The 25,061-nt window shown below is 51.1% G+C and overlaps 2 protein-coding genes and 1 non-coding gene across 15 annotated transcripts; 2 read left to right on the forward strand and 1 right to left on the reverse strand.

Moving 5' to 3' along the window:
• Positions 1–2,357: 2,357 nt before the first annotated feature.
• On the reverse strand, positions 2,358–12,731 carry ZNF232 (zinc finger protein 232). 10 transcript variants are annotated; one of them, XM_024235552.3, is made up of 5 exons: positions 8,409–8,544; positions 7,694–7,815; positions 6,005–6,379; positions 5,537–5,663; positions 2,358–3,155 (listed from the first exon to the last, which is right to left on the reverse strand). In XM_024235552.3, exons 3-5 carry the CDS (start codon positions 6,353–6,355, stop codon positions 2,446–2,448), a joined length of 1,188 nt encoding a protein of 395 aa, XP_024091320.2. In that variant the 5' UTR covers positions 6,356–6,379; positions 7,694–7,815; positions 8,409–8,544; the 3' UTR covers positions 2,358–2,445. The 10 variants fall into 10 exon arrangements, with proteins under 10 accessions (XP_024091320.2, XP_024091319.2, XP_054392020.2 ...); XM_024235551.3 differs by having other exon boundaries at positions 6,005–6,479; XM_054536045.2 differs by having other exon boundaries at positions 7,577–7,815.
• Positions 6,071–10,994, forward strand: LOC100434078 (uncharacterized). 2 transcript variants are annotated; one of them, XR_010137907.1, is made up of 3 exons: positions 6,071–6,300; positions 7,935–8,727; positions 10,002–10,994. It is a non-coding gene; the product is annotated as an uncharacterized LOC100434078 (transcript). The 2 variants fall into 2 exon arrangements; XR_010137908.1 differs by having other exon boundaries at positions 7,935–8,249.
• A 234-nt stretch (positions 12,732–12,965) lies between the features above and the next one.
• LOC129051186 (keratin, type I cytoskeletal 42-like) lies at positions 12,966–21,328 on the forward strand. 3 transcript variants are annotated; one of them, XR_010137906.1, is made up of 6 exons: positions 12,966–13,394; positions 14,860–14,950; positions 17,247–17,879; positions 18,016–18,130; positions 18,218–18,392; positions 21,138–21,251. XR_010137906.1 is itself a non-coding variant. In XM_054536046.2 (3 exons), exons 1-3 carry the CDS (start codon positions 18,081–18,083, stop codon positions 21,305–21,307), a joined length of 354 nt encoding a protein of 117 aa, XP_054392021.1. In that variant the 5' UTR covers positions 17,786–18,080; the 3' UTR covers positions 21,308–21,328. The 3 variants fall into 3 exon arrangements, 2 of the variants coding, with proteins under 2 accessions (XP_054392021.1, XP_054392022.1); XM_054536046.2 differs by lacking the exons at positions 12,966–13,394; positions 14,860–14,950 and having other exon boundaries at positions 17,786–18,130; positions 21,179–21,328; XM_054536047.2 differs by lacking the exons at positions 12,966–13,394; positions 14,860–14,950 and having other exon boundaries at positions 17,786–18,130.
• The last annotated feature ends 3,733 nt before the right edge of the window (positions 21,329–25,061 follow it).

Here is a 25,061-nt window from a genome sequence, read left to right on the forward strand (position 1 = left end):
CTCCCTCGCCCCCAGGGCTTACGGCCACACTGTCTGTAGGGCAGCCACTCTGCCACCTCTGGCCTCAGGGTCCTCTCGGGTGTGTGCAGAGGCAGGTGCCTGAGAAAGGCCTGTAGAATGGGGCTCCTGGACAGAGCCCAAGGCTCTTGGTAGGAAAACTTAGAGCCATTTGCACTGTTTGGCTTGAAGCATAAACTGAGCTAGAGTCTAGAGGGAGGGTGGTCTAGTTTCTGCCTGGCAGTCAGATCTACCCCCAAAAGTCCTACTGATCTTACCCCTTTCATACTTTTCAAATCTGTCTCCTCTTCTACATCCCCATGGCCACTCCCTCAGTTTTGGTAGCCATATTACTTGGAGGTTACCACAAGTCTCCTAATAAGAGTCCGTTTTCAGTTTTCCACACTGCAGATGAAGTGATCTTTCTGAAGTACACAACTGAGTAACTGACAGTGTCACTCCCTAGTAATGGCTCCCCACTGCTCTTAAATCCACATCCCTTAGGTGGCTTAAAAGGCCTTGATATCTGCTAAACTTCATCTCTCCAACCTCATCGAATGCATTTGTCCCTTGCAGTCTATACAACAGGTACACTAAAAAATGTGTCTTTTTTTTTTTATTTTTAGATAGGATTTTGCTATGTTGCCTAGGCTGGACGACCTCAGCCTCCCAAGTAGCCGGGACTATAGGCACACACCACCGTACCTGGCTAATTTTTTGTATCTTTTTGTAGAGATGGGGTTTCACCATGTTGCTCAGGCTGGTCTTCAACTCCTAGGTTCAAGCCATTTGCCCATCTTGGCCTCTCAAAGTGCTGGGATTACAGGAGTGAGCCATCATGCCTGGCCTATTCCTATATTCTTGTTTGAGAGGGAGCCTCACTCTGTCTCCCAGGCTGGAGTGCAGCGGCACGATCTCGGCTCACTGCCACCTCCACCTCCCGGGTTCAGGCAATTCTCCTACCTCAGCCACCTGAATAGCTGGGATTATAGGCGCGCACCACCATGCCCGGATAATTTTTTTTTTTTTTTGTATTTTTAGTAGAGATGGGGTTTCACCATTTTGGCCAGGCTGGTCTCAAACTCCTGACCTCAAGTGGTTCACCTGCCTCGGCCTCTCAACATGTTCGGATTACAGGCGTGAGCCACTGTGCCCAGCCCCTATATTCTTTAGAGATCTCTTTACTCCCTTTAGCAGATAATCCCTTTTTACTAGTTAATACTTCTTTAAATTTTCTTCAAATTACTAGTGTGGTTTTTGTTCCCTGCCTGGACACTTGCAGATGTGACCCTGTCTGAGCCAGCAGACTAGTATCGGTCTGAGAAAGGGCCAGAACTGGTCAGGGACTGCAGCTCATAACTGTAATCCCCATACTTTGGAAGGCCAAGGCAGGAGGACTGCTTGAGGCCAGGAGTTTGGCACCAGCCTGGGCAACATAGTGAGACTCCATCTCTACCAAAAAAAAAAAAAAAAAGGGAGCCAGACCAAAGACCCATTCACAATAAATACAAATATAACTAACACTTCCCGAGCAGCTGCTCAGTGCCAGGTTAAAAATTCTAATGAAGGTTGGGTGTGGTGGCTCACGCCTGTAATGCCAGCACTTTGGGAGGCCAAGGCAGGTGGATCATGAGGTCAGGAGGTCAAGACCATCCTGGCTAACACGGTGAAACCCGTCTCTACTAAAAATACAAAAAAATTAGCCACGCGTGGTGGCACGTGCCTGTAGTCCCAGCTACTGAGGAGGCTGAGGCAGGAGAATGGTGTAAACCCAGGAGGCGGAGCTTGCAGTGAGCCAAGATCACACCACTGCACTCCAGCCTGGGCGACAGAGCTAGACTCCGTCTCAAAAAAAAAAAACAAAAATTCTAATGAAGTAGCCGGGCATGGTGGCTCAGGCCTGTAATCCCAGCACTTTGGGAGGCAGAGGTGGGCAGATCACGAGGTCAAGAGATCGAGAACAGCCTGACCAACATGGTGAAACCCCGTCTCTACTAAAAATATAAAAAATCAGCTGGGCATGGTGGCGCATGCCTGTAGTCCCAGCTACTTCGGTGGCTGAGGCAGGAGGATTGCTTGAACCCGGGAGGTGGAGGTTGCAGTGAACTGAGATCGTGCCACTGCACTCTAGCCTGGCGACAGAGCAAGACTCCGTCTCAAACAACAACAAAATTCGAATGAAGTAGACATTATTGGTGGGCAAACTAGGTGTATCATGCTAGAAAGGAGAAGCCAAACAACTTGCAGCCCAAAGCACCCTAATTAATATCAGTATCTTAATCAAAGGACATGGAGGGATGATCTACAGGCAGAACTAAGTAAACGGTTTTTCCTAAATCAAGAAAGACACAGGAAAAATCTTAAGGAACTTATAACTTTTATGGGATCCAGTCCTCAAGTAGATTAGACCAATGTAGAATTCTGTCTGGAGACGTTCTCCCCTTCAATTCAATGGGAAGGCTCTTTTCTGGCATGAACTCTCCGATGTCTAATGAGCTCTGAGCACCATCCATAAGCTTTCCCACATTCTTTACATATAAAAGGTTTCTCTCCACTGTGAATTCTCCGATGCTGACTTAGATATGAGCTTTGACTAAAGGCCTTCCCACACTCATTACACTCATAGGGCTTCTCTCCTGAGTGAATCCTCTGATGCTGAACAAGATGAGCACCCCATCTGAAGGCCTTCCCACATTCATTACATTCGAAGGGTTTCTCTCCTGTATGAATTCTCTGATGCTGACCGAGGTTTGAGCTCTGTTTGAAAGTTTTCCCACAGTCACTACACTTATAGGGTTTCTCTCCAGAATGAACTCTCTGGTGGACAACAAGATGTGAGTTATAAATGAAGGTTTTACCACATTCACTACATTCATGGTCTTTCTTCCCTGTGGGAATTTCCTTATGGGTGACAACCATCTGCCTGAAACTTTTCCCCTGGGCAGGGGACCACCTCAGTCTCTCCGCTTTGGGATTTCTCTGCTGCAGTTCTAAGGTACCCTCAGAGGTAGCTTCAAATGTAGAGGTGTCAGTAGCAAGTTTTTCTGAGAACACCTGTGATTCCACTTCAGTAATGTGTGGTTGTGGCAATGATCCTTTGTCCTTGGGCTCTGGGCCATCTTCTGTAACAACTGACAGAAAATGTAAATATACCTGTTCTGGATGTATGAAGAAATGACAGATTAAAAGGTACATTTCTGGAATGAAAACAAATGCTTAAAAACTACTATATATATGACAAAGATTCGAAGAATATTTACTTGGATATTACCAACGGTTATCTCTTGGTGATGGGACTATACAGAGGAGAGGGTTTCTTCTTTTTAATTTCTCCCATTTATCTGCTTTTTTTCCCCTAATTTCTCCATAATGAAACACTAAAGAAGTTTTATTGAAAAAATGAAAGCAATTACAATGCATGGTCTTTTTAGGATTTTTCATATTTTCAAGGAATCAGGGAATGATGTTGTGAAGAAAGGGAAAAACAAGAAAGAATCATTAGGGTTAAGGAAAAGGGAGGTTTCTAAAGGCAAAAAAACTGTGCCCTTCCCGGCTCTGCAACCTTCACCTCTTCCCATCCATTTCCCAGCTGCATCAATCTATAGCCTCTTTAGAGGATCCTCAACTAACTGCCTCCTTTATCAAAAGGAGGACTTCCAGCTCCCTGCCTCCTATCTGCTTGGTGCTCTCTGCCTTTCTCTTCCTTAAAAAGGGAAAAAGAGTGTGTTGCCGGGAGCGGTGGCTCAAGCCTGTAACCCCAGCACTTTGGGAGGCCAGGGCAGGCGGATCACGAGGTCAGGAGATCAAGACCATCCTGGCCAACACGGTGAAACCCCGTCTCTACTAAACATACAGAAAATTAGCCGGGCGTGGTGGCGGGCGCCTGTAGTCCCAGCTACTCAGCAGGCTGAGGCAGGAGAATGGCGTGAACCTGGGAAGCGGAGCTTGCAGTGAGCCGAGATCAGGCCACTGCACTCCAGCCTGGGTGACAGAGCGAGACTCCATCTCAAAAAGAAAAAAAAAAAGAGTGTGTTGCCTTTTTGTTTTTAAATGTCCATAGCACATTTTATGTTTTATCTGTTGTAATGCTCCCTATAGCCTAAGGAGAACAGAAACCAATTGCTTGAAGATAACTCAAGGTCATTTGACTTTTTTTTTTTTTTTTTTTTTTTTGACAGAGTCTTGCTCTGTCGCCCAGGCTGGAGTATAGTGGCATGATCTTGGCTCACTGCAACCTCTGCTTCCCTGGTTCAAGTGATTCTCGTGCCTCAGCCTCCCCAGTAGCTGGGATTACAGGCGCGTACCGCCACACCCGGCTAATTTTTGAATTTTTAGTAGAGACGGGGGTTTCACCATGTTGGCCAGGCTGGTCTCGAACTCCTGACCCCAAGTGATCTGCCTGCCTCAGCCTCCCAAAGTGCTGGGATTATAGGCGTGAGCCACCGTGCCCAGCCAAGATCATTTGATTTTTTAAAAATTCATTTTTTCAGGTTAAATGCTTTGGTTAAAAAAATCTGAAATATGCTTGCTATATATATAAAAAAAAGTCACACAATAGCTAGCTTCTTTTTGAAAGTAAAGTAATAAAATTGATAAATGAATAGAGGCTTACTAAACAGAAGTAAAGGAGACAAGAAAAAGTCTGGAAAAAAGGCAAGGAAGAAAGAAGAGCTAAGAAGTAGAAACATACTTTTGGGACAGAGTCTAATCTCCATTTCTATTTTTTCCCATTTTGTAACTAACAAGAATTTGATTTTTCAAATGCCTTGGTTTGGTGACAGTGATGGGGGGGCAGTTATGGTGTAAAAGCAAATATCAAGTAGACTCTTCTTGGTTAGCAGCATATTCACAATACGGTCACGATGCTACAGAGGTCAACAAGGAGAGTTCACACCCCTGAGGCTCTAAGTCTAGTGTTTGCCGCTGGGAGAGAGGAGAGGTTGTTTGCGGGTATGTATGCAGGCCAAGAAGGAAGTTTCTGTAGTGAATCTGAAGGGTAGAAGGTGAGGGCACACATAAGAGAGTTTCAAATAGGGCTGTTTACATGAGGAAGAGGTGGTAAAGGTGATGACAGGCTGTATCTCACATAGGAGTCCTTTATGGCTTAAAAAGTGTTTTGTGAGGCCTCAGGAAGTTTTTTTAAAAAAGAAGGATCTCAAGGCTGACCTCTAGCTCAGGGCAGAGTTATTATAGACTAGGAGTTAAGTGCAGTGGAGATGATAAGGCATAAGTGAATGAACTATTTCCTGATCCCGATTCAGGGCTCTCTAAAGTTAAGAGATGCTGGCCAGGCTTTATATCCAGATATGACCCAAGTTCAGCTTAATCCTCAGAGCTATCTTATGAGGTAGTTTATTCTTACTCCTAATTTTACGAGTGATGAAACAGGCAAAGTCTCTCACCTAAGAGATAAGAATAGTAAGGCTGTGATGATACCAAACATTTAAGCACCTACTATTTACCCTTTATAGGTACTAGGTACTGTGCCCTTTATAGTCCCTCTTTCTCCTCTCCCTCCCCACAGAATCCTGCTCCTCACCACTCTTTGGGAAAGGCTGGGTCTCCTTAGGCTGGAGCTGGATGCTCAGTGTTTCCTGGGCTGCTCCCAGAGATTCCTTCTTCTCCCATAGCTCTTCCTGTGCAGGTCCACATGCAGGGCCTGGGACCTGGAGGTGATCAGGCACCACTCAGTTTAAATTGTCTTCAAATTACTAGTGTGGTTTCTGTCCCCTGCCTGGACACTTGCAGATGTGACCCTCCTTGGACCAAAGCTTCCAAGGAGACTTTAGAGAGCCTCCTCGGAGTCAGCATAAGGGAAGAAGAGGAGCTAGAGTCTCTTTCTCATTCAGGGCTTGAGGGCAGAAAAGACAGACACAGAAACACGTACTAACTGCTCTACTTGGCCCAAGAGAGGTTTGAACTTGGCAACTCCCCCTACTGCTGCCCCTCTGTCCAGCCTGAAGGTCATTGATCTGGCTCCCATAACAGACCAAATCCCCCTTCCCACCTGCGGCTCTGGTTCAAGTCCTTTCTCTAAATCCTCCAGCATAGTCACAGCCTCCTCTCCACTCTTAGGGTGATGTCCCCGCACCCAGGATTGGAGCTCCTCAGGCAGGATGGTCAAGAATTGTTCCAGCACCAGGAACTCCAGGATCTGCTCCTTCGTGTGTTTCTCTGGCCTCAGCCACTCACAGCAGAGTACTCGTAGTTGGCTCAAGGCCTCCCGGGGACCAGGAGTCTCCTGGTAGCGGAGATGCCTGAAGCGTTGGCGGAAGATCTCTTGGCTGGTAGAGTGGTTCCCAGGTAGCCTGGTCTCATACTCACAAGACTGTTCCTCTTCCTTTGGTTCCATCGTCATAATCTTCTCTTGTCCCTGTGTACCCTGAAGGGCCAGAGTTTCAGCTGCTGTTAGTGATACAGCCATTCTAGTCTGCACTAGCCCTGCAGAAGGCTCATACCAGCTGGAATCTTGCAAGGGCCCCCTGTAACATAAGAAGAAATCATTCCTCTTTTTTTTTTTTTTTTTTTAAGACAGAGTCTTTCTCTGTTACCCAGGCTGGAGTGCAGTGGCATGATCTCAGCTCACTGCACCCTCTACCTCCAGGGTTCTAGCGATTCTCCCACCTCAGCCTCCCAAGTAGCTGGGACACCCAGCTAATTTTTTTGTATTTTTAGTAGGGACGGAGTTTTGCCATATTGGCCAGGCTGGTCTTGAACTCCTGACCTCAGCTGACCCACCCGCCTCGGCCTCCCAAAGTGGTAGGATTACAGGCATGAGCCACTGTGCCCGGCCTCCTCTTGTTTTTTCATTCATTAAACAATACATATACTCAGCACTACAAAGAGCCAAACCCTGTCCTATGCCCTGTAGTCCCGCTTTTTCTTCCACCCCTCCCCAGAATTCTGCTGCACTAAGTCAGTGTTTTTGAGAAACTTGCATTGTGGTAGAGACGGGGATGTAAAGTGGTTTTCTGTCATACAACTAAATAAATGCCATTAACAGGAAAAATATATCAAGAAAAAAAGTTCTGGGGGCCTATGGGAAGAAATGACTATTGGAAGAAATAAGTTTGAAGCAAAACCCAAGTTTCCAGATGCAGAGCCCAGAGCCGAGCAGCTTTCAGTGCAAGGTGGAATGTGTTGGGGAGGCAGCCTCCTCTGAGATGGCTCCTCCCTGCTTTCAAAAATTTCTGAAGTAGTAGCTACAGCAAAAGAAAAATATAAGTCCCCTCTAAGGAGCTGGATCTCATTCAAATGCCAAAGCCCTATTAAGGGGCAGCTATGAACAAGTCTCGGGTACAGTGGCCTGCGTCAAGGAAATCTAACAGGTGTAAACCAAAAAAGCATCTGAGATAGGTCTTAACCAATTTAGGGGTTATTTTGCTAAGGTTGAGGATGCACCCAGGAAAAAGACACACAAGCTACAGTAGGATCCGTGGCCCGCACTTTTACCAAAGAGGGTTTTGAGGGCTTCAATTTAATGGGGAGAAAGCTGGCAGGAGGGGAAGGAGGAGGGAAGAGGGAGGGTATGTAGTGAGATAAGTGGCCACATTCTTGTGAGGATTTGATTAGAGCTCACTGAATCCACATGTTGCACGTGAAAAGAGGAAGTCAATTATGAATTTGTGTCGTCCTCAGTAAATCTGTATTTTACACAAGATAAGGTAGACATAGAGTAGAGGAAGAAGTCAAATACGCTTTGTCTCTGGGTGGGTGGAGGAACGATTTCTAGTCTTGTCCGGTGAAGCTGGGCTGTTCATTTCCACTGCCAGGGTGAGGGAGGCCACCTGGGGGCATATGTTGCTTTCTATCTTGCAGCTATCGGTTTAGGAACAAAAGGAAAAGCAGTTTTAATCCGTGACTCTGTTTCCAAGCTTAACTTTTCCCTTTGGCATAGTAAGTTTGGGGTCCTGAGATTTTATTTTCCTTTCACACAGGGAAGGAGGTGGGACGCATCAGAGGCCACGAAAGGAGCACAAAGGGGGACCGCTGGCCTAAGACAAAGGAGGCGCGAAGAAAAACGCGGAGCTCATGTCTCCCAGGGTGATGCCCGGCGGCGCTGGCCCCAGCAAAACTTCTCTACCCCGGCCTCCGGCAGGTGCCCGCCCGGGAGCCCGGGGAGGGGGCTGTCGTCCAGGCCAGGTACAACTCCCCTTCCCACCCTTCACTTCCTACCCAGGGGTCTCGAGAAAAGAGAAGAGGAACATCAAGACCCCCCTCCAGGGCACGTGACGCGACGCGACGCAACGCAGGTAGCGCAGCGCGGGCACCGTGGGCAACCCAAACCCCTCTCCACACACACCCGCGGAGCTGCCTGCCCCGCCTGCTCACTGCAGAGCCGCCGCTGCCTGCGGGACGGGCAAAAGCCAAGCCACGAGGTGGACCTCGGGGAAGCCGCCGCCAATACTAACCTCACAGGACCAGGAGGTTCCATCGCGGCGCTGCCACAAACCGGGCCACTTACAGCCCTCACCCCAGCTGCAGATTTGCGCCTGCGCAGGTAGCAGCCTCGGCCTCCATCTCCCAGAATCCTCCTCGCCGCCGGCTTCCGCTCGCGGACTTTGGCCCAGGCGCGCGGGCGCTGCCGAGAGGTTGGGAGCCCGGGAACCTGTTCCTGGACTTGAGCGGAGCGGGAAAGAGCGCGCCGCCTGCAGGACTAGACTGGAGCGGCCGGGTGCCCTGGAGGCCCCTGGGAATTGCAGTCCTTACGCAGGTGGAGAGTGAGCCCTTGTAAGCGGGTGACTTCACCAAGTTTGGCGGGTATCTTGTGGAATTGTACCTGAAGGGCGGTGCTGGCGGACAGATGTCAGGGAAATTCTGGCCTTGTCCATGGCCTGGGTAACACTTCTCCATGAGTTCTATTTTCCAATTACCTCTTCCCAGACCTGATGACAGGGTCACAGCTAAGGAAGACGGTCCCTTCCACGAAAAAATATTCCCCAACTACTAGCCTATACAATTCCTGGGGCGTAGGGGGAGGGAAGGAGAAAAAAGAATTCTAAGGTTAATTTTATTGCGATGGGGGAAATAGGGGTTGGTTTTTTTGTTGTTGTTGTTGTTTGTTTATTTATTTATTTATTTATTTTTTTGAGACGGAGTCTTGCTCTGTTGCCCAGGCTGGAGTGCAGTGGCGCGATCTCGGCTCGCTGCAAGCCCCGCCTCCCGGGTTCACACCATTCTCCTGCCTCAGCCTCCTGTGTAGCTGGGACTACAGGCACCCGCCACCACGCCCGGCTAATTTTTTTTTTTTTTTTGTAGTAGAGACGGCGTTTCACCATATTAGCCAGGATGGTCTGGATGTCCTGACCTCGTGATCTGCCCGTCTCGGCCTCCCAAAGTGCTGGGATTACAGGCGCGCGGCCGATTATTTTTTATTTTTTTTGAGACATGGTGGCCAACATGGTGAAACTGTCTCTATTAAAAATACAAAAAGGTTAGCCAGGCGTGGTGGCAGGAGCCTATAGTCCCCACTACTCAGGAGGCAGCAGAATCGTTTGAACCGGGGAGGCAGAGGTTGCAGTGAGCTGAGATCGTGCCACTGCACTCCAGCCTGGGCGACAGAGCGAGACTCCGTCTCAAAAAAAAAAAAAGTAATTAAAAATAAATTTATCTCACTATCAAATTTGCAGGATATTGATTGATCCAGTCTCTCAATACTTTTATACAATAGCTTAATCCTAGTCTCTCCAAGAAAAATTGTTCAACTGTGTAGTACCATAGTAACAGTTCTCAGATTCTCAGATTGTTAAATTTGTTTCTCCAAGATATAATATCCTTGAAAATGTGCATTAACGCCCCCATGGCTGGGGGATATATTATCTTTTTTCCTTCAAAGTGCCATTGATAATTACTGCACATAGGAGCTATGGATAAAAATAGTTATCATTTGTTGAATGTCTAGTACGTGTCTAGAACTATGCTAGGAACTTAATGAAATTGTCTCATTTAGTCTTCACAGTTGCTCCACAAGGGATTGTATTAATGTCATTATCTTGATTTTACAGATGAGAAAACTCAAGACTCAGAAACAATAAAGGTTACAGAGATGAAATTGACAGAGCCTGTATTTCAGTATGTCAAACTTCAATATGCCATTATACTTTTAAATCCTACAGAATAGATTGAATCACAACTTCTACTTTTACATGAAAAAAGACAATGGGTCCTATGACTGTCAATTTCCTTTTCCTGATTTAATTAGCTGCTTCTGTATCTAATTTTGCTAGGAATGGAGGAATAAGGCAAATTCCCTAAACTACATATTGACATTTATACTAATGTGGAAACCTCAAGTCCGTTTGCAGACTTTTGGATTAGATTCTGTCCCAGAAAGACATCCACCCTAGAGTTCAGGATATCATACCTATTTTACTGTTCCCCTGGCACAATTCATAATAAGGAAAAAAAGACAAGGGGAAAGCTATTAGATTCTCAGTGCTGCTAAACAGGACACACAAGGACACCATTTTGTGACGATGATGGTGCTTTATGCAGCTTCCACCATTTACAAGATTTTCCTGTGGTGTGGAACCTCTGATGATAAAGCAAAGGAACTAGAAGCTTATTCCAGTCAAGATTTCTGATTTATCTTGTGGTAAGCATTTGGGAAGGACATATCTGCACATGACCTGAGACTAAGTACTATACACTGAATCAGATGAAAATTGCGCTTAGGAAGCTTAGAATTTTCCAAGTAGTTATGACAAAAACAAACTCTCCTTCTCTCTTCCTAGATGTACATACTGACATTTTTATCATTACTGCCTTCCTAGGGTTATCATTCTGTATGGTTTCTTTGGTGCTGCATTAGACCTGAGCTCTGACTGAAAATTCTTCCACGCTCACTACATTCCAAAACTTTATCTCCAATATGAATTTCCAGATGCCTCACAAGGTCTGAGCTCCATCTGAAGGCTTTCCCATGCTTGTCACATTTATAGGGCTTTTCTCCACTATGAATTCTATGATGTTGAATAAGGTGTGAGCTCTGATTACAAGTCTTTGAACATTCATTGCATTCATAAAGTTTCTTTCCATTGTGAATTCTTTGATGCTGAATAAGTTGTGAGCTCCCCTTCAAATCTTTCCCACACCCAATGCATTTATAAGGCCTCTCACCTTGTATGGATTCTCTGATGTTCTGTAAGGACTGAGTTCTGGCCAGGTGCAGTGGCTCACACCTGTAATCCCAGCACTTTGGGAAACCAAGGCGGGTGGATCACCTGAGCTCAGGAGTTCGAGACCAGCCTGGCCAGCATGGTAAAACCCTCTGTCTACTAAAAATACAAAAATTAGCCGGGTGTGGTGGTGGGTGCCTATAATCCCAGCTAATCGGGAGGCTGGGGTAGGAGAATTACTTGAACCTGGGAGGTGGAGGTTGCAGTGAGCCGAGATCAGGCCACTGCACTCCAGCCTGGCAGCAGTGTGAGACTCCATCTCAAAAAATAACAAACAAACAAGACACCAGAGGGCTTTGGGTCTGTCTCTCTCTGCCATGTGAGGACCCTGTGAGAAGGCAGCCAGGGAGCTCTCACCAGAACCTGACCATGCTGGGCCCTGGTCACAGACTTGCAGCCTCCAAAACTGTGAGAAAATAAATTTCTGTTGTCTGGCATCCAGTCTATGGTATTTTGTTATGGCAGCCCAAGCTAAGACAGAGGAAAACGGGGCTGATGTGGGGGCGGGGACTTTAGATAGAAGGACCCCATGTCAAAAGTCAAAGCTAAAAATTCTGGAACGAGCCAGGAAGGCATCAGGACGTCTCATCTTATTTGCTAGAGGCATCTTTTGGGGGGTGGGGTGGGGGGTGGGTGGAAGGAGATGTGGCCAGTGAACCTCTGACTTTTAATTGGGTTATTTCAAAACAAGGAACAGAGGGCCGGATGTGGTGGGTCATGCCTGTAATTCCAGCACTTTGCGAGGCCGAGGCCGGTGGATCACCTGAGGTCAGGAGTTCAAGACCAGCCTGGCCAACATGGTAAAACCCTCTGTCTACTAAAAATACAAAATTAGCCTGGCGTGGTGGTGGGCACCTGTAATCCCAGCAACTCGGCAGGCTGAGGCAGGACAATAGCTTTAACCCGGGAGGCGCGGTTACAGTGAGCCGAGATGGCGCCACTGCACTCCGGCTTGGGCAACAGAGCAAGACTCCGTCTCCAAAAACACACACACACAAATCCCAAAACGGAACAGAGGCACTTCTATATTCCAGAGGGATTTATTTGTGATGCCTGCTCAAAACTCAAGAAGCCACCACCCTGATACTCATCAAACCCCGGAGAAATTTCGTTTTTAGAGTGTCAGAAGGCCCCATGAATAACCTTCCAGTCACTGAAGGAGGTCCTTACTCAGCAAGCCCCGGCCTCCTTCACTCTCCTGCACTCGTGACTCGCAGATGGCCTCATGCGCGGACTGGCGGTCCGGCCTCCCGGGGACACAGCCCCAGCGCACCCCGCGCCGCCTTTGGCCACTGAGGCGGCCCTCGAGGCGCCAGGCTAGGGAGAGCCTCCCGGCCGTCAAGGCTGGTGCAGCGCTGGGGGATCGGGGCGGGGTGCGTGCGCCGAAAGCGCCTCAAAGCTGTAGGGCTGGACGGCGCAAGGGGGCGCAAGGCACTTCCCCTCACTCGGCGGTACCTTGGCGGCCGCGCCATGCTGCCCCCGCCCCAACTAGCAGTCAAGAGGGGCCGCGGGCAGCGCTCCAGATGCTCATTAGGAGGACTTCCCGCCTGCGGGCTCTCTGCTCGCCGCCACTCCGGGCCCCGCCCCGGGCCGCCCGCCTCACCCCTCCCGGCCCCGCCCCGGGCCGCCCGCCTCACCCCTCCCGGCCCCGCCCCGGGCCGCCCGCCTCACCCCTCCCGGCCCCGCCCCGGGCCGCCCGCCTCACCCCTCCCGGCCCCGCCCCGGGCCGCCCGCCTCACCCCTCCCGGCCCCGCCCCGGGCCGCCCGCCTCACCCCTCCCGGCCCCGCCCCGGGCCGCCCGCCTCACCCCTCCCGGCTTCCCGGAGCTTGGGCGCCGCACTATCGAGTGGAACCGAGTCCGCGTGTTTTCCTAGACAAGCCGTTGGGGGTGAGGGGAAACACTTCTGGCCCATGTGAGCCGCCGTCGCGTGTGGTGTCTGAGGGGCATGTACCTGGAGTGACTGAGCCGACCAAAGGGAAAAAGGCCAGTGCCTGGCCGGGAAGAGCTCAGCCTAGTGGGGCGGGCGACAAGTTACAGTTGCTGCCTTACGATGGCCGTGGCCCGTGGAGGCACTAGACCCTCACCAGGGGTCTGTCAGGAAGGCGGGCAGATACGTGAGGCCTGAACAGGAAGGAATTGGGAGACCCAAGACTGTACCGCCAAGACCGCTTTCGAGTCGGGCCGACCAGAATTTGAATTCGTTTCTTCGCTTACTAGTTGTGAGTCTTTGGGCAAATTTGCCTTTCTAGAGCGTAGTTTCTTATTTATAAAACAGGGTTAACAGTTGCACTCACTAAGGTAAATACAAGAGAAAATTGATGTTAAGTGCTTATCACGGTACCCAACACATAGCAAGTAGTAAAAAATAACGGAGCTGGGTACGGAGGGAGCCGTCTTCACAGAGGGAACAGCTCGTGGAAAGGCCACAGGGCAAGAGGGCGGTGCCTACATTCTTGGGGAACTGCAGAGGGTTCATGGGTAAATAATAGGAAGGAAAGGTAAGTACTTTGCAGAAAGCCTTCCCCAGCTAGGTCAGACTCCCCATTGTATATCATATGCCTCTCCTTTTTGGCACTTACTATGGTTGCAACTTTATTAATGATTCTAATTAGTTTCTCTTCTACAATTATAAGCTCCATCAGGCCAGAGACTTGTCCATTTATGCTCACCCTGCTTTGTAGCACCCACTGCTTAACACATATTAAAAGCTCGATAAGGCTGGGCGAGGGGGCTCACGCCTCTAATCCCAGCACTTTGGGAGGCTGAGGCGGGTGGATCATGAGGTCAGGAGTTCGAGACCAGCCTGACCAACCTGGTGAAACCCCCTCTCTACAAAAAATACAAAAATTAGCCGGGTGGGGTGGCACACGCCTGTAATCCCAGCTACTCAGGAGGCTGAGGCAGGAGAATCACTTGAACCCGGGAGGTAAAGGTTGCAGTGAGCTGAGATTGCACCACTGCACTCCAGCCTGGGCAACAGAGCGAGACTCCATCTCAAAAAAAAAAAAAAAAAGCTCAATAAATATTTACAGCACAAGTGAATAAATGGGGTCGCATCAGAATATATATGTCACAATAAGGACTTTGGACTTCAGGCTGAAGTTAGTGGGAAATCACTGTGGAAATTTAGAGAGGTGGTGGCACTATCAGATTTGTTCTGAAGGAAGAACATTCCAACTGCCCTGTAGAGAAGGGTTGGAATCAGGGAGGCATATTAGGAGGCTGTGGTAATAGTACAAGCAAGAGATGATGGTGGCCTCACTCTAAGGTCATTAAAAATCAAGATAAGTGAGGCCGGGTGGGGTGGCTCACACCTGTAATCTCAGGACTTTGGGAGGCCAAGGCAGGCAGATCACTAGGAGTTTAAGACCAGGCTGGCTAACATGGTGTTAGCCGGGTGTACTGGCATGCACCTGTAATCCCAGCTCCTCCCAGCTCCTCAGGAGGCTGAGGCAGAAGAATCACTTGAACCTGAGAGGTGGAGATCGCAGTGGGCCGAGATCATGCCACTGCACTGTAGCCTGGGCAACAGAGTGGGACTCCGTCTCAAAAAAAAAAAAAAAAAAAAATCAAGACAAGTGAACTATATTGGGAGATTATTGGCTAGCATTCACTTATTCTACCATAGTCATGTGCTCCCTCCCTCAGGGATGGTAGTGACAGTCTTATTTCCTATTGATACAGGATTTTTTTCCTTGATTCCTTCATGGGACTCAAGACAGGGGCGCCCTGTTTACTCAGCCCACTGTGCTCAGCCTCTTGCAGGAGTGTGCAGGTGAGTGAGCGAGTGCAGGATCCGGCTGGCCACTACAGGCACTGGCATGAGCAAGCTCTATGCAGGGCCTGTGACCAGACCAGGCATGAGCAAACAACTGCAGGATCTAGCTGGCTGCTCTGGGCAGCTGCAGGAGCAAGCTCCATTTGGGGTCTGCGGTGGTGCCCAAGTGGGGCTGCCTGTGATCTCAAAGCCCCAGAGCAAGTGTTACAGTGCTCTCTTAGCACCACTGTTTGAGGATGGCTATGTGTTAACAGCTCAGCTGGCCCCTAGCCCCATTGCGTGGGGTGGCTACCTGCCACCGGTGAGGGCAAAGGGTGGGTGTGACAGCCTTTTGGGTAGCCAAACTTGGTGGGTCCCAAGCTCTTGTCTGGCATCCAAGAAGAATGAGGTTGTGTAGAACACTTGAAGGATGGTGAAGGTGGAGAATTTTACAGAGTGATCATAATGACTCTCAGCGGAGAAGGGAGCTAGAGAGGGGATAGAAAGGGCAGGTCATCTTCTCCCCAAAGTCTGGCCATTTGTTCCTGAAAGTCTGGCCATCTCTCTCATCTACCAACTGAGTCTGGGGTCTTTATAGGCACAGGATGAGGGTGGGGCAGCCATAGGTAGTTTTGGAAAAGGCAACATTCCATTGGTAAGAAGGCATTATTCAGAAAGAACCAATCGGGAGGGAGTAAGCAAACAGGAATAGAAGTTCTCACTTTGGGCTATGGGTTTCAGGCTTTTCGGCTCAAAGGTGGGGTTTCACTGGGGGCCTGCCACATCTGCTTAGAATTTCTCAACTTCCTGTCCTGCCTCTATCACTATCAAGTATTTATATGAAGAAACCTCTCCTAAGCCACATTCCGATCACCCCTCTTCCTCAAAGAGATTATCAGACTCTGACTTTTTCTCAGTTTTGGTCCTCTTGGAGTTTGGTTCTTTAGCTGTTTAAAATCTTATGAAGGCAAACTTTGATCATTTAGGCTCTTTTCTCAAAGTTCCAAAGTAGACTGCTACTTATAAAAGCTTTGAATAGGTGGGCTTTTATTTCATGAATTATCTGATTATCTGAAGATTAACTCTTTTGTCCTCCTTCAGCCCCCACTAAAGTGAGGTCAGCTCAGGGAATGCAGCAGAGGGGAGGTCAGCTCAGGGAATGCAGCAGAAATTCACCTGGAAGCAAGCGAGGCTGGGGCCCAGAACCCCTCTGGGCTGGGCCATGCTTTCAGTCCGGTTCCCATCTTTTATGGATGCCTAGCCCTGACCCTCAGAGGACCCTGGGTGAGGCCTGGAGGAGCCCCTCTTCCCAAATAGACTTCATTTGTCCCTTGAGGCTCAGCTCACTGCGGTTAACTAACTAATGAGTAACTCAGTGTAAGAACACACAATGCTAATTATATAATTAATTATAATAGTGATAGTCATTAAAACAAGGAACTTCTGCCCAGCACTATAAGTGACTTACAGCTATTATCTCAGCTGATAAACAGCTGGGAGAAAGATAATCTTTCTTCCTTTTGACCCGTGAAGAAACTGAAGCTCAGAGAGGTTAAGGGATTTATCTACAGCTGCACAGGGACCCTCCTTCAGGTCTGTCGGACTCGTATCCACCCCACCTCTCTGCCCCCTCTCCTGCCTCTCCTTTCCAGAAGGTTCTAGGTCCCAGGGACTCCAAGGCTCAACCCAAGGATAGAGATCCAAGGTCCTGCTGGGGCAGTCAGGAGGCCTTACATGCCCTCTCCTTTGGCTTCCTTCTCAGCCGAGTTCTGTGCTGCTCTAAGCTGGGGGAGCCTACTCCCCAAGAAGCAGGACACCCGGAAGGTGTTTCCACCTGGCTTTGAGGCTGGTTATACAATTGCTTTCCTCCAGCAGTTTAACATTTGCTAACGGGGGCCTGGCGCGGTGACACCAGCGTAGGGTTGCTTTCTGCATGCCTCTGCTGTGGGGTTGGTGGTGGGGGCAAGGCAGTGGTGGGGGCAAGGTCAGGGCAGTGAGTGAGGTCACCCGTGGTCATCCTCCACTGTGCTGGGGGGGTTGTCATCTCTCGGGGCTTAGCACTTGTTGGGGATGGGTGAAGTCCAGTCCCGAGTCACAGTGTGTGTTGGGGGAGGTTGCTGATATTCATAGCCCTGTATGTTTGAGTAATGACAACATCCACCTCCACCTTCAGGGTGAGGAGCTGTTAGCCTATCTGTGTCTGTCTGTCTGTCTGTCTGTCATTTGTACCTGTCTCTTCAAGGGAAAGAAGGCAGGCCCCAGGGTCTTTCCCCAGGATGGCCTTGGGTGAGCTCCTGCTGTCCTGTCTGCCCAGGAAATGAACGCCCTTTGAGGTCAGGTGGACGAGGATGTCAGTGTGAAGATGGACACTGTTCCTGGAGTGAACCTGAGCTGCATCCTGAATGAGATGTGTGACCAGGACAAGAAATTGGTGGAGAAGAGCTACAAGGATGCCGAGGGCTGGTTCTTCAGCGTGGTGGGTGGCCGTATGTAAGCAGGTGTGCACACGTGTGGGCACATGTGCTGCGTGCCGGTGCAGCTGGAACACTGGCAGATCCACAGGCTGTCCCAATTGGAAGGACTTTTGGAAACCAGTTGGACCAGCCCCTCATGTTTTCGACGTAAAATGTGAGGCTCAGAGAGGAGTCAAGCTCACACAGCCCTTCACTGTGGCCTGCAGAATAGATCCAGGTCTCTACAAGTCTGGTCTTGGATTTCCACCACAGCTGTTTACAGGATGTGTGTATTTGAGTACATACGCATACCCTTGGCAAGCACATGCTGAGTGTCTCCAGTGTCCTAGGGACAGCAACAGGTGCAAAAGAATAACACCCAGTGCCTGTCTTTGAGGTGCCGCAGCTCGGTAGGAGTAAGAAATGCAAACGACCGCAGAGCAGGCTGCATTCCTCCAAGGTCCAACGTGGGTGCAGAGGGTCTTTGTGTGCAGGTGCCTTTGGGGCCCCATAGAGGCCGGGGAGGGGCTAGGGGATGGTTCTGGGAGGTAAGGGTTCAGGAGCAGCCCCTTTCCTGTGCCCCACTTCTGAAAGTCTCCTTAAACCCCTGTGGCCCACTCTGCCTTCCAGAGAGAGGGGCTGTACTGCAAGGTGGCCACCAACACAGAGGCCCTGTAGAGCGGTGGGATAGAGATATGGAGCTCTACATCTCTGTGCAGAACCTGAGCTGTCCCAGCTCAGCAAGGTAGGGCCTCTGTCCCCTCCCCACCCTGTACCTGTCACCCCAGGGTGAGCCCAGCCTTATAGACCCCTGCTTGGAGGTGTGTTACAGGACCCAGCTGGCCCAGCTGCAGGGGCTCATCAGAAGCATGGAGCAGCAGCTGTGCGAGCTCTGCTGCGACGAGGAGCACCAGGTCCTTCTGGACGTGAAGACGCGGCTGGAGCAGGAGATCGCCACCTACTGCTGCTTGCTGGAGGTTGAGGACGCCCAGTGTGTGTGCACCCAGGTACCTGTTGGGGCAGGCTGGGGGCCCCCTTCACCCAGGAAGAAGTTGGTGTGTGACCAGTGAAAGTTCAGGAGGTGTGAATGTGGGAACCTGTGGGGGTTTGCAGGAGGTGAAACTGACGATGCAGGCTGGAGTCTGAGGGAGGAGCCTTGAATGCCAAGTTAAAGCATCTGGACTAGATCACGTAGGCAATGGGGAGCCATGGAGGGATTTGGAGCTGAAGAGGGGAATGAACATCAAGATATTTTAGAACATTCACTCTGGCTGCAGAGGGAGAAATGGATCAGAGGGGTCAGGGTGGGGCCAGAGAGCTGCGTCAGGGGGCTGGAGCAGGGAGTCTGGCCAGAGAAGTCCTGCGGGGTGCAGGGTGGGTGGGGGGTGCCAGGGGAAGGAAGGTGGTGCACGCAGAAGAGAGGTTATAGCTCAAAACAGCAGGACTGGATGCCTGGATTTCAGGGTAGGCGTGGCTCACAGTCAGGACTCAGTAAGTGTCGGGTGAACACGTGAAGGAGTGGGCATTGATGGCCCTGGGTTTCTGGTTCCGATGACTGTGTGAGTGGTGATACCATCAGCCACAGGGTGGAGAGCAAGGTGGGTGGTGGTCGGGTTTGCAGGTGGGAAGGGTGATCAGGCCTTCAGCTGAGAGTGTCCTGGAGTCTCCATGCTTAGTCACACGTTGCAGCTTTTTGCTCCCCGAAAAGGTTTTTCCGCCAAGGTTTTTCCAAAGGACAAGCGGCCCGGCGGTCCTCCTAGTTCCTCGGCCCGCGCGCCACGCGGGAGGCCGAAACGGCCCCAGCCCTGGGCCCCCTCCCCAGCCCAACCCAGCCCCGACCCGCCGGCTGTAACGCGTGTCTCCCCGGGACACAGCTCCGCCCTTCCCGGGAACAAAAGCAGCTGCCTGCGCCTGAGCTCCCAAAGGGCTCCCTGGAGCCCAGCCCCGGAAATGGGACACCCGCAGCGGGTGCCCCCAAACTTCCCACCTCTCTGGTCCGGTAGCGGGAGGGGTCGGGGCCGGTGGGTAGGGCGCGGAGAGCGCACGGAGCGCTGAGAGGTCTGCGGCCCCGCGGCGGGGTGGGGGTTATGCTAAGGGAGAACGCGATGACGCGAGGGGGAGGGACAGAGGGCCCCCCGAAGCCGGGGACCGCCAAGCCGGAGCCAGTGGAGGGGCGCGAAGTCGGCGAGTTGGAAACTTACTGCAATCGTCCACTCGTAGCCTTCTGCGTCCGGCTGGTCCTCTGGCGGCTTGGCGGGCGGCTGCGCAGGGCTGGGACCTGGGCTGGATCCTTAGGCTCCGAAGAGATGGTCCCCATCCTTGTCGTCATCGCGGGCGCCTTCAGAGGGGCGGTGGCGGCCGGCACTGGCAGTGGCTGGGCGCACGGGGGCGTCATGGGGCAGGTCCCGCGGGAAGTGGGGGAAGTAGCCACAGATCTGCTGGATGGGGCGGATGGGGCCGGGTCACACGTCGATGGCCACATGCTCCTGGATGCAAATGGTCGCCTTTTCTCCGCACCGCCGGGGGGTGGTACAGGCAGCGCTTCCCCGCCCGGGCACGGCCTGGCCCCGAGCGACCCTGGCTCGGGGGCGGCTCAGCAGGCCCGGCGTGGCGCGGCGGGGCCTCCGCGAAGGCCAGCGCGAGTGAGTGCCAGGAGCGGGCAGGCAGGGGGCCGGCCCAGCCCGCGTCACCCGGCAGCAACCACGCAGGGTGAGTGTGCGGGCTTCCCAGGTAGTGCAGAGCGGAGAGAGCTGCTTGGGGCCACACTCACTCGCATTCACACCGGGCGAGTACGCCGGCCTGGGACCTTGTGCGTGCACTCCCGGGGGACAAGCGGGGAGCCAGCAGGACAGGGACCCGCAGAACGCACACTCACACGTTCCTGCAGGTGCCAGCACATGCTGGGCTCCGTTCGCTCTCACGGGACACACGCAGGTGTGCAAGGACAATGCAAGTGCACGCACACGTGTGCAGACACGCAGTGGAAGCATCAACTCGCTCACACCTGTAGGACAGACACACACACAAACATATGCACACATACAGAGTTGGTTGAGGATGCTGTAACACAGTACACCCCCTAATGCACGCACGCGCCCGCACACACACACACGTGATCAAGGGCACCCAGGGCAGAATCTTCCATACCCCCATGGACCTCTAACAAGACGCACAAACATGCACCCATAGAAGTAATCAGGGGACCCTGGGCAGAACTCCCTCTCTCCTTCCCCATCTACCAGGACACAGAGTCACACTCCTAGGCATGTGTGGACAGGCTGCCTACACATGGGCAGGACATGGACATACTCAACTGTACGAGGACACTGCAGGCACAGTCTGTGCACACATATTCTCAGGTCACGTTAACATAGCACTCTGTAACCTCGAGTCAGTCCCTCACTTGGTCAGTGAGTGGGCTGAAGCACCCACTGGGGCAGGGTGGCTGAGAACCAGGACAGGGCCTGGTCAGGAGGGGTTGAGGGCAGGGCCTGGGAAATGAGTGATGCAATGATGTTGGGTGGTACCACCCCCCACCCAACCACCCACTCCAGGCCTCCTACATAATCGGGTCACTAAACAAATCCCAGAGAGCCCAGCCCCAGCTGTTGCCTGGCTTTCCAGAAACAGAACTCGGTTGGGAATGGCAGCTGCTTGGACAGGTCTGTCCCCAGAAAGCCCTGGGAGTGGATGGAGTCCTGTCTACCCTCTCATTTCCACTGACACATTTATCTACCAACATTCTGTCCAAGTCTCCTCTTCTGAGCCCTCACCAGAATCACCCTTAATGAAGAGTCACAGGGAGAAGACGTCTGCCCACGCATCAGGAGACAGGCCTGGAACAGAGCCTTCCTGCACAGCCTCAGAAGGGACCCACCCTGCCGATACCTTGATCTTGGACTCATGGCCTCCAGTACTGTGAGACAGTAACATTCTCTTGTTGAAGGTGCCCAGTCTGTGGTACTGTAAAACAGCCCTAGGAAACTAACGCAGCCTGTTAGCCCACAGATGGTGAAGGGATGGAATGCTCCACGGAGCTCCAGGCTTACTGTCTGCAGCTCCCAAAGTGTGCTACGGGACCCTTGGGTGGGTGTAGGTACGCAAGGTAATTTTGGGTGGTTCAAGGTGAATAATTTCAATTGACATAACAATGTATTTATCTTGCTGGGTAAATGAGGGATCCCCAACTGTTAGGAACCAGGCTACACAGCAGGAGGTGAGCAGCCAGCCAGTGAGCAAAGCTTCATGTGTAGAAACAGCCACTTCCCATCCCTTGCATGACCGCATGAGCTCTGCCTCCTGTGAGATGAGCGGTGCCGTTAGATTGTCACAGAAGCACGAACCCTACTGTGAACTACGCATGCCAGGGATCTGGATTGCGTGCTCCTTATGAGAACCTAATGCCTGATGATCTGTGACTGTCTCCCATCACCGCCAGATGGAACCATGTAGTTGCAGGAAAACAAGTTCAGGGATCCCACTGATTCTACATTATGGTGAGTTGTGTAATTATTTCGTTATATATTACAGTGAAATAATAATAGAAATAAAGCACACAATAAATGTAATGGGCTTGACTCATCTCCGTGTCATCCCTTCCTCTTCTCCCGGGTCCGTGGAAGAGCTGTCTTCAAGAAAACTGGTCTCAGGTAGCAAAAAGGCTGGGAACCACTGGTGTAAATGCTTCAAGGAATAGTTAAGCAGCTTAAGGCTTACATGCTACAAAAAATACAGGTTTAAATGCTAATAAAAATGGGTGCAAATGAAAACACTCTCTTGCTGTGGTCCAGGGAATCTTAAGCATTCTATCAGAAAGACTTGCAGCTTGGAGCTGCAGCTGCCCTCCCACATCCTGTCCACTGTAACCCCTGCAACACACAAACACACACACATACACACACACACACACACACACACACACACACACGCACGCTGTGCTTCATGCCGTCACTAGGGTGGCCTGGGAGGGAATGTGTGTTTTTTGTTTTTTGTTTTTTTGTTTTTTTTTTTTTTTGAGATGGAGTTTCAGTCTTGTTGCCCAGGCTGGAGTGCAATGGCGCAATCTTGGCTCTCTGCAACTTCCGCCTCCTGGGTTCAAGCAATTCTGCCTCAGCCTCCCAAGTAGCTGGGATTACAGGCATGTGCCACCATGCCTGGGTAATTTTGTATTTTTAGTAGAGATGGCGTTTCTCCATGTTGGTCAGGCTGGTCTCGAACTCCCAATCTCAGGTGATCCGCCCACCTCAGCCTTCTAAAGTGCCGGGATTACAGGCATGAATCACCGCGCCCAGCTGGGAATGCATGCTTTTAGGAGAAACGAAGACAACTCAGGCCCCTCATTCTCCTGGTGTTTGCACAAGTGCCTTCTCTGCAGACCATGCTTCAGTCTCTTTCTTAGTTCTCTGTTACTGAAAGAGAGAAGCAGAGCCCCAGCATGTCCCCAGCTGCTTAGGGCCCAAGCCAAGTACACAAGTTTCCTGGGGAGCCTGGTGAGTGGAAGGCACTGCAGATCCTCCCCAAAAGCGGCGTCAGTTTTTGATGGATCCTTGAGCCCAGGAGGGCAATAGACAAGACATCACAGTTCACCAGAAGAGACAACAAAAATGCAGTGAGGAAGGGCAGTAGTCAAAGGTTTTATGCTCCACGAGAAGGGGTTCTCAGGGCTCTAAGCAGCAGGCAGAAGACTATTGCATGTGTGGTTAGGTGATGGCGACCTACAGTTTTCACTGGGAACTGGGATCAAGAGTAACTCAACCTCCTACTCATGCACGTCTTTCTCCCCATCTCTCGCCCTCCTTATCCTCTCAGCCTCCTCTGTCTCTCTCCCAATCTCTCTTCCTCTCTCTCATTCCCTTCTCATCTCTCTTTCTCCTTTTCCAGTTCTGTCTTCCTCCTCAGCTTGCTGCATGCCACTGTTCAGGCTCCTGGGGCTGCACGTGGATGGGCGGACACGGGACTCCTAGGCTAATTTTCATGGCACAAGCACAGGGCTGCAGGATCTTGGTCCCCCACCTCCCAGCACCCTCAAAATGAGAGGTGTGGGGTGTGCCCGTGCTCTCCTGGGTGGGCGCCCCATGCTCCAGGAAGCAGAAACTGCAGGACAAAGCTGGCACAAGTGACATGCCCAAGTGGCTGCCAGCTTCCATCTTGGGATCTGCTGAGGCCAAAGCAGAGGACACCTGCCCACGACCGACCCTGCAGGAGGGGTGGGTTTGAGGGTGGGAATGGGGATGGGAGCAGCCACTGCAAAGCAGTCCCTGGCTGGCTTCCTGCCCTACACCCTGTCATGCAAGGCCTCTCCTCCCGCCCCACCCCTGCCCCTCACCACCTCCACCCCTAGGATGTCCAGATCCAGGCTCCAGAAGTCTCCCAGGATCCAAGAACTAAGGGCAACCACTGGGTTCCACAGCCCCTAGTCCATGAGTCAGCCACCCCTCTGCATGCTGACAAACCTTGGCTGTCACTTATCCTCCAACCCAAACCAGCCCCAGCCCCATCCTACTGCAGGTGTGTGTGGCTGCTGGCGAGGCCGGGCTCCTTTCCTCACCCCGAGGCTGTCTGATATGCTTTCTGGATCCTGGAGAAAACTGACCCACTATTCTCATACTGGTGCAACTTCTTCCAAGACCTCAAAACTGGCCAATGTGAACTTGTCTTGTTTCTTGTCTTTTCTTGCTAGGGCTGTCATTGGGACAGTCTGAGATGGGGGGTGTGGGGAGACAATGGATGAATGGATGGATGAATGGACTGTAGTCCAGGGAGATGTCCCTGTGTGTCCTGAACTGGGCCCTTCCTCCAGTGAGAAGCCTTCCTGAGTGAGTTTATACAGTCATCCCTTGGTATCCATGGAGGATTAATTCTAGGGTCCCCGGGGATGCCAAAATCCATGGATGCTCAAGTCTCTGACATAACATGGACCTAGTATTTACATATAAGCTATGCAAATCCTCCCATATACATTAGACCATCTCTAGATTATTCATGATGTGTAATACAATGCAGATGCTATATAAATGGTTGTGATACTGTATTGTTTAGGGAATGATGACAAGAACAAAGTCTGCACATGTTCAGTAGAGAGACAACCATCCAATTTATTTTCTGAGTATTTTCCATCTGCTGTTGGCTGAATCCACAGATGCAGAGCTCCCAGATATAAGGGCCAAGTGTGCTTTGAGAGTAGGGTGGGTGAGGTTGCTAATGAGTACAGGGGAGCAGGTGTTGATCAGCAGGGCCCTGCACTGGGGCATCTGGACACCCTGTCTCAGGACTTGAGACTCCGTTTGGATGGCACAGGCAGACTAAGCCCAGGTCAAAGCCCTCCCCTTGGATGTTCATTTTATCCCAAGCTCTTTCTGGACCCTGGAGTTTGGCATCCTCTAGGCCCTGGGTGGGACAGCTGAGCCAGGTTTTAGATAACATGTCTAGAAGAGTGAGCCCCTACTGTGTGCCTGGCACTTTCCCCACAGGATCCTCTAGCTAGAATATCCAAGGGTCATGGAGAGAAATACCCAGTTAAAATATCAGAAATGAAAAAGTGATACCATTAGACACACTAAAAAGACCATTAGAGATACTAAAAAGACCGTTAAGTAATAGTATTAGCTTTTGTATTCTGAGATTCAACAGCAGCAGTCACTTCCCTCTACCCCTATGTGTATCCCAGGACCACCCTG

This window comes from Pongo abelii, chromosome 19 (assembly GCF_028885655.2).
Source record: "Pongo abelii isolate AG06213 chromosome 19, NHGRI_mPonAbe1-v2.0_pri, whole genome shotgun sequence".
Lineage (NCBI taxonomy): Eukaryota > Metazoa > Chordata > Mammalia > Primates > Hominidae > Pongo > Pongo abelii.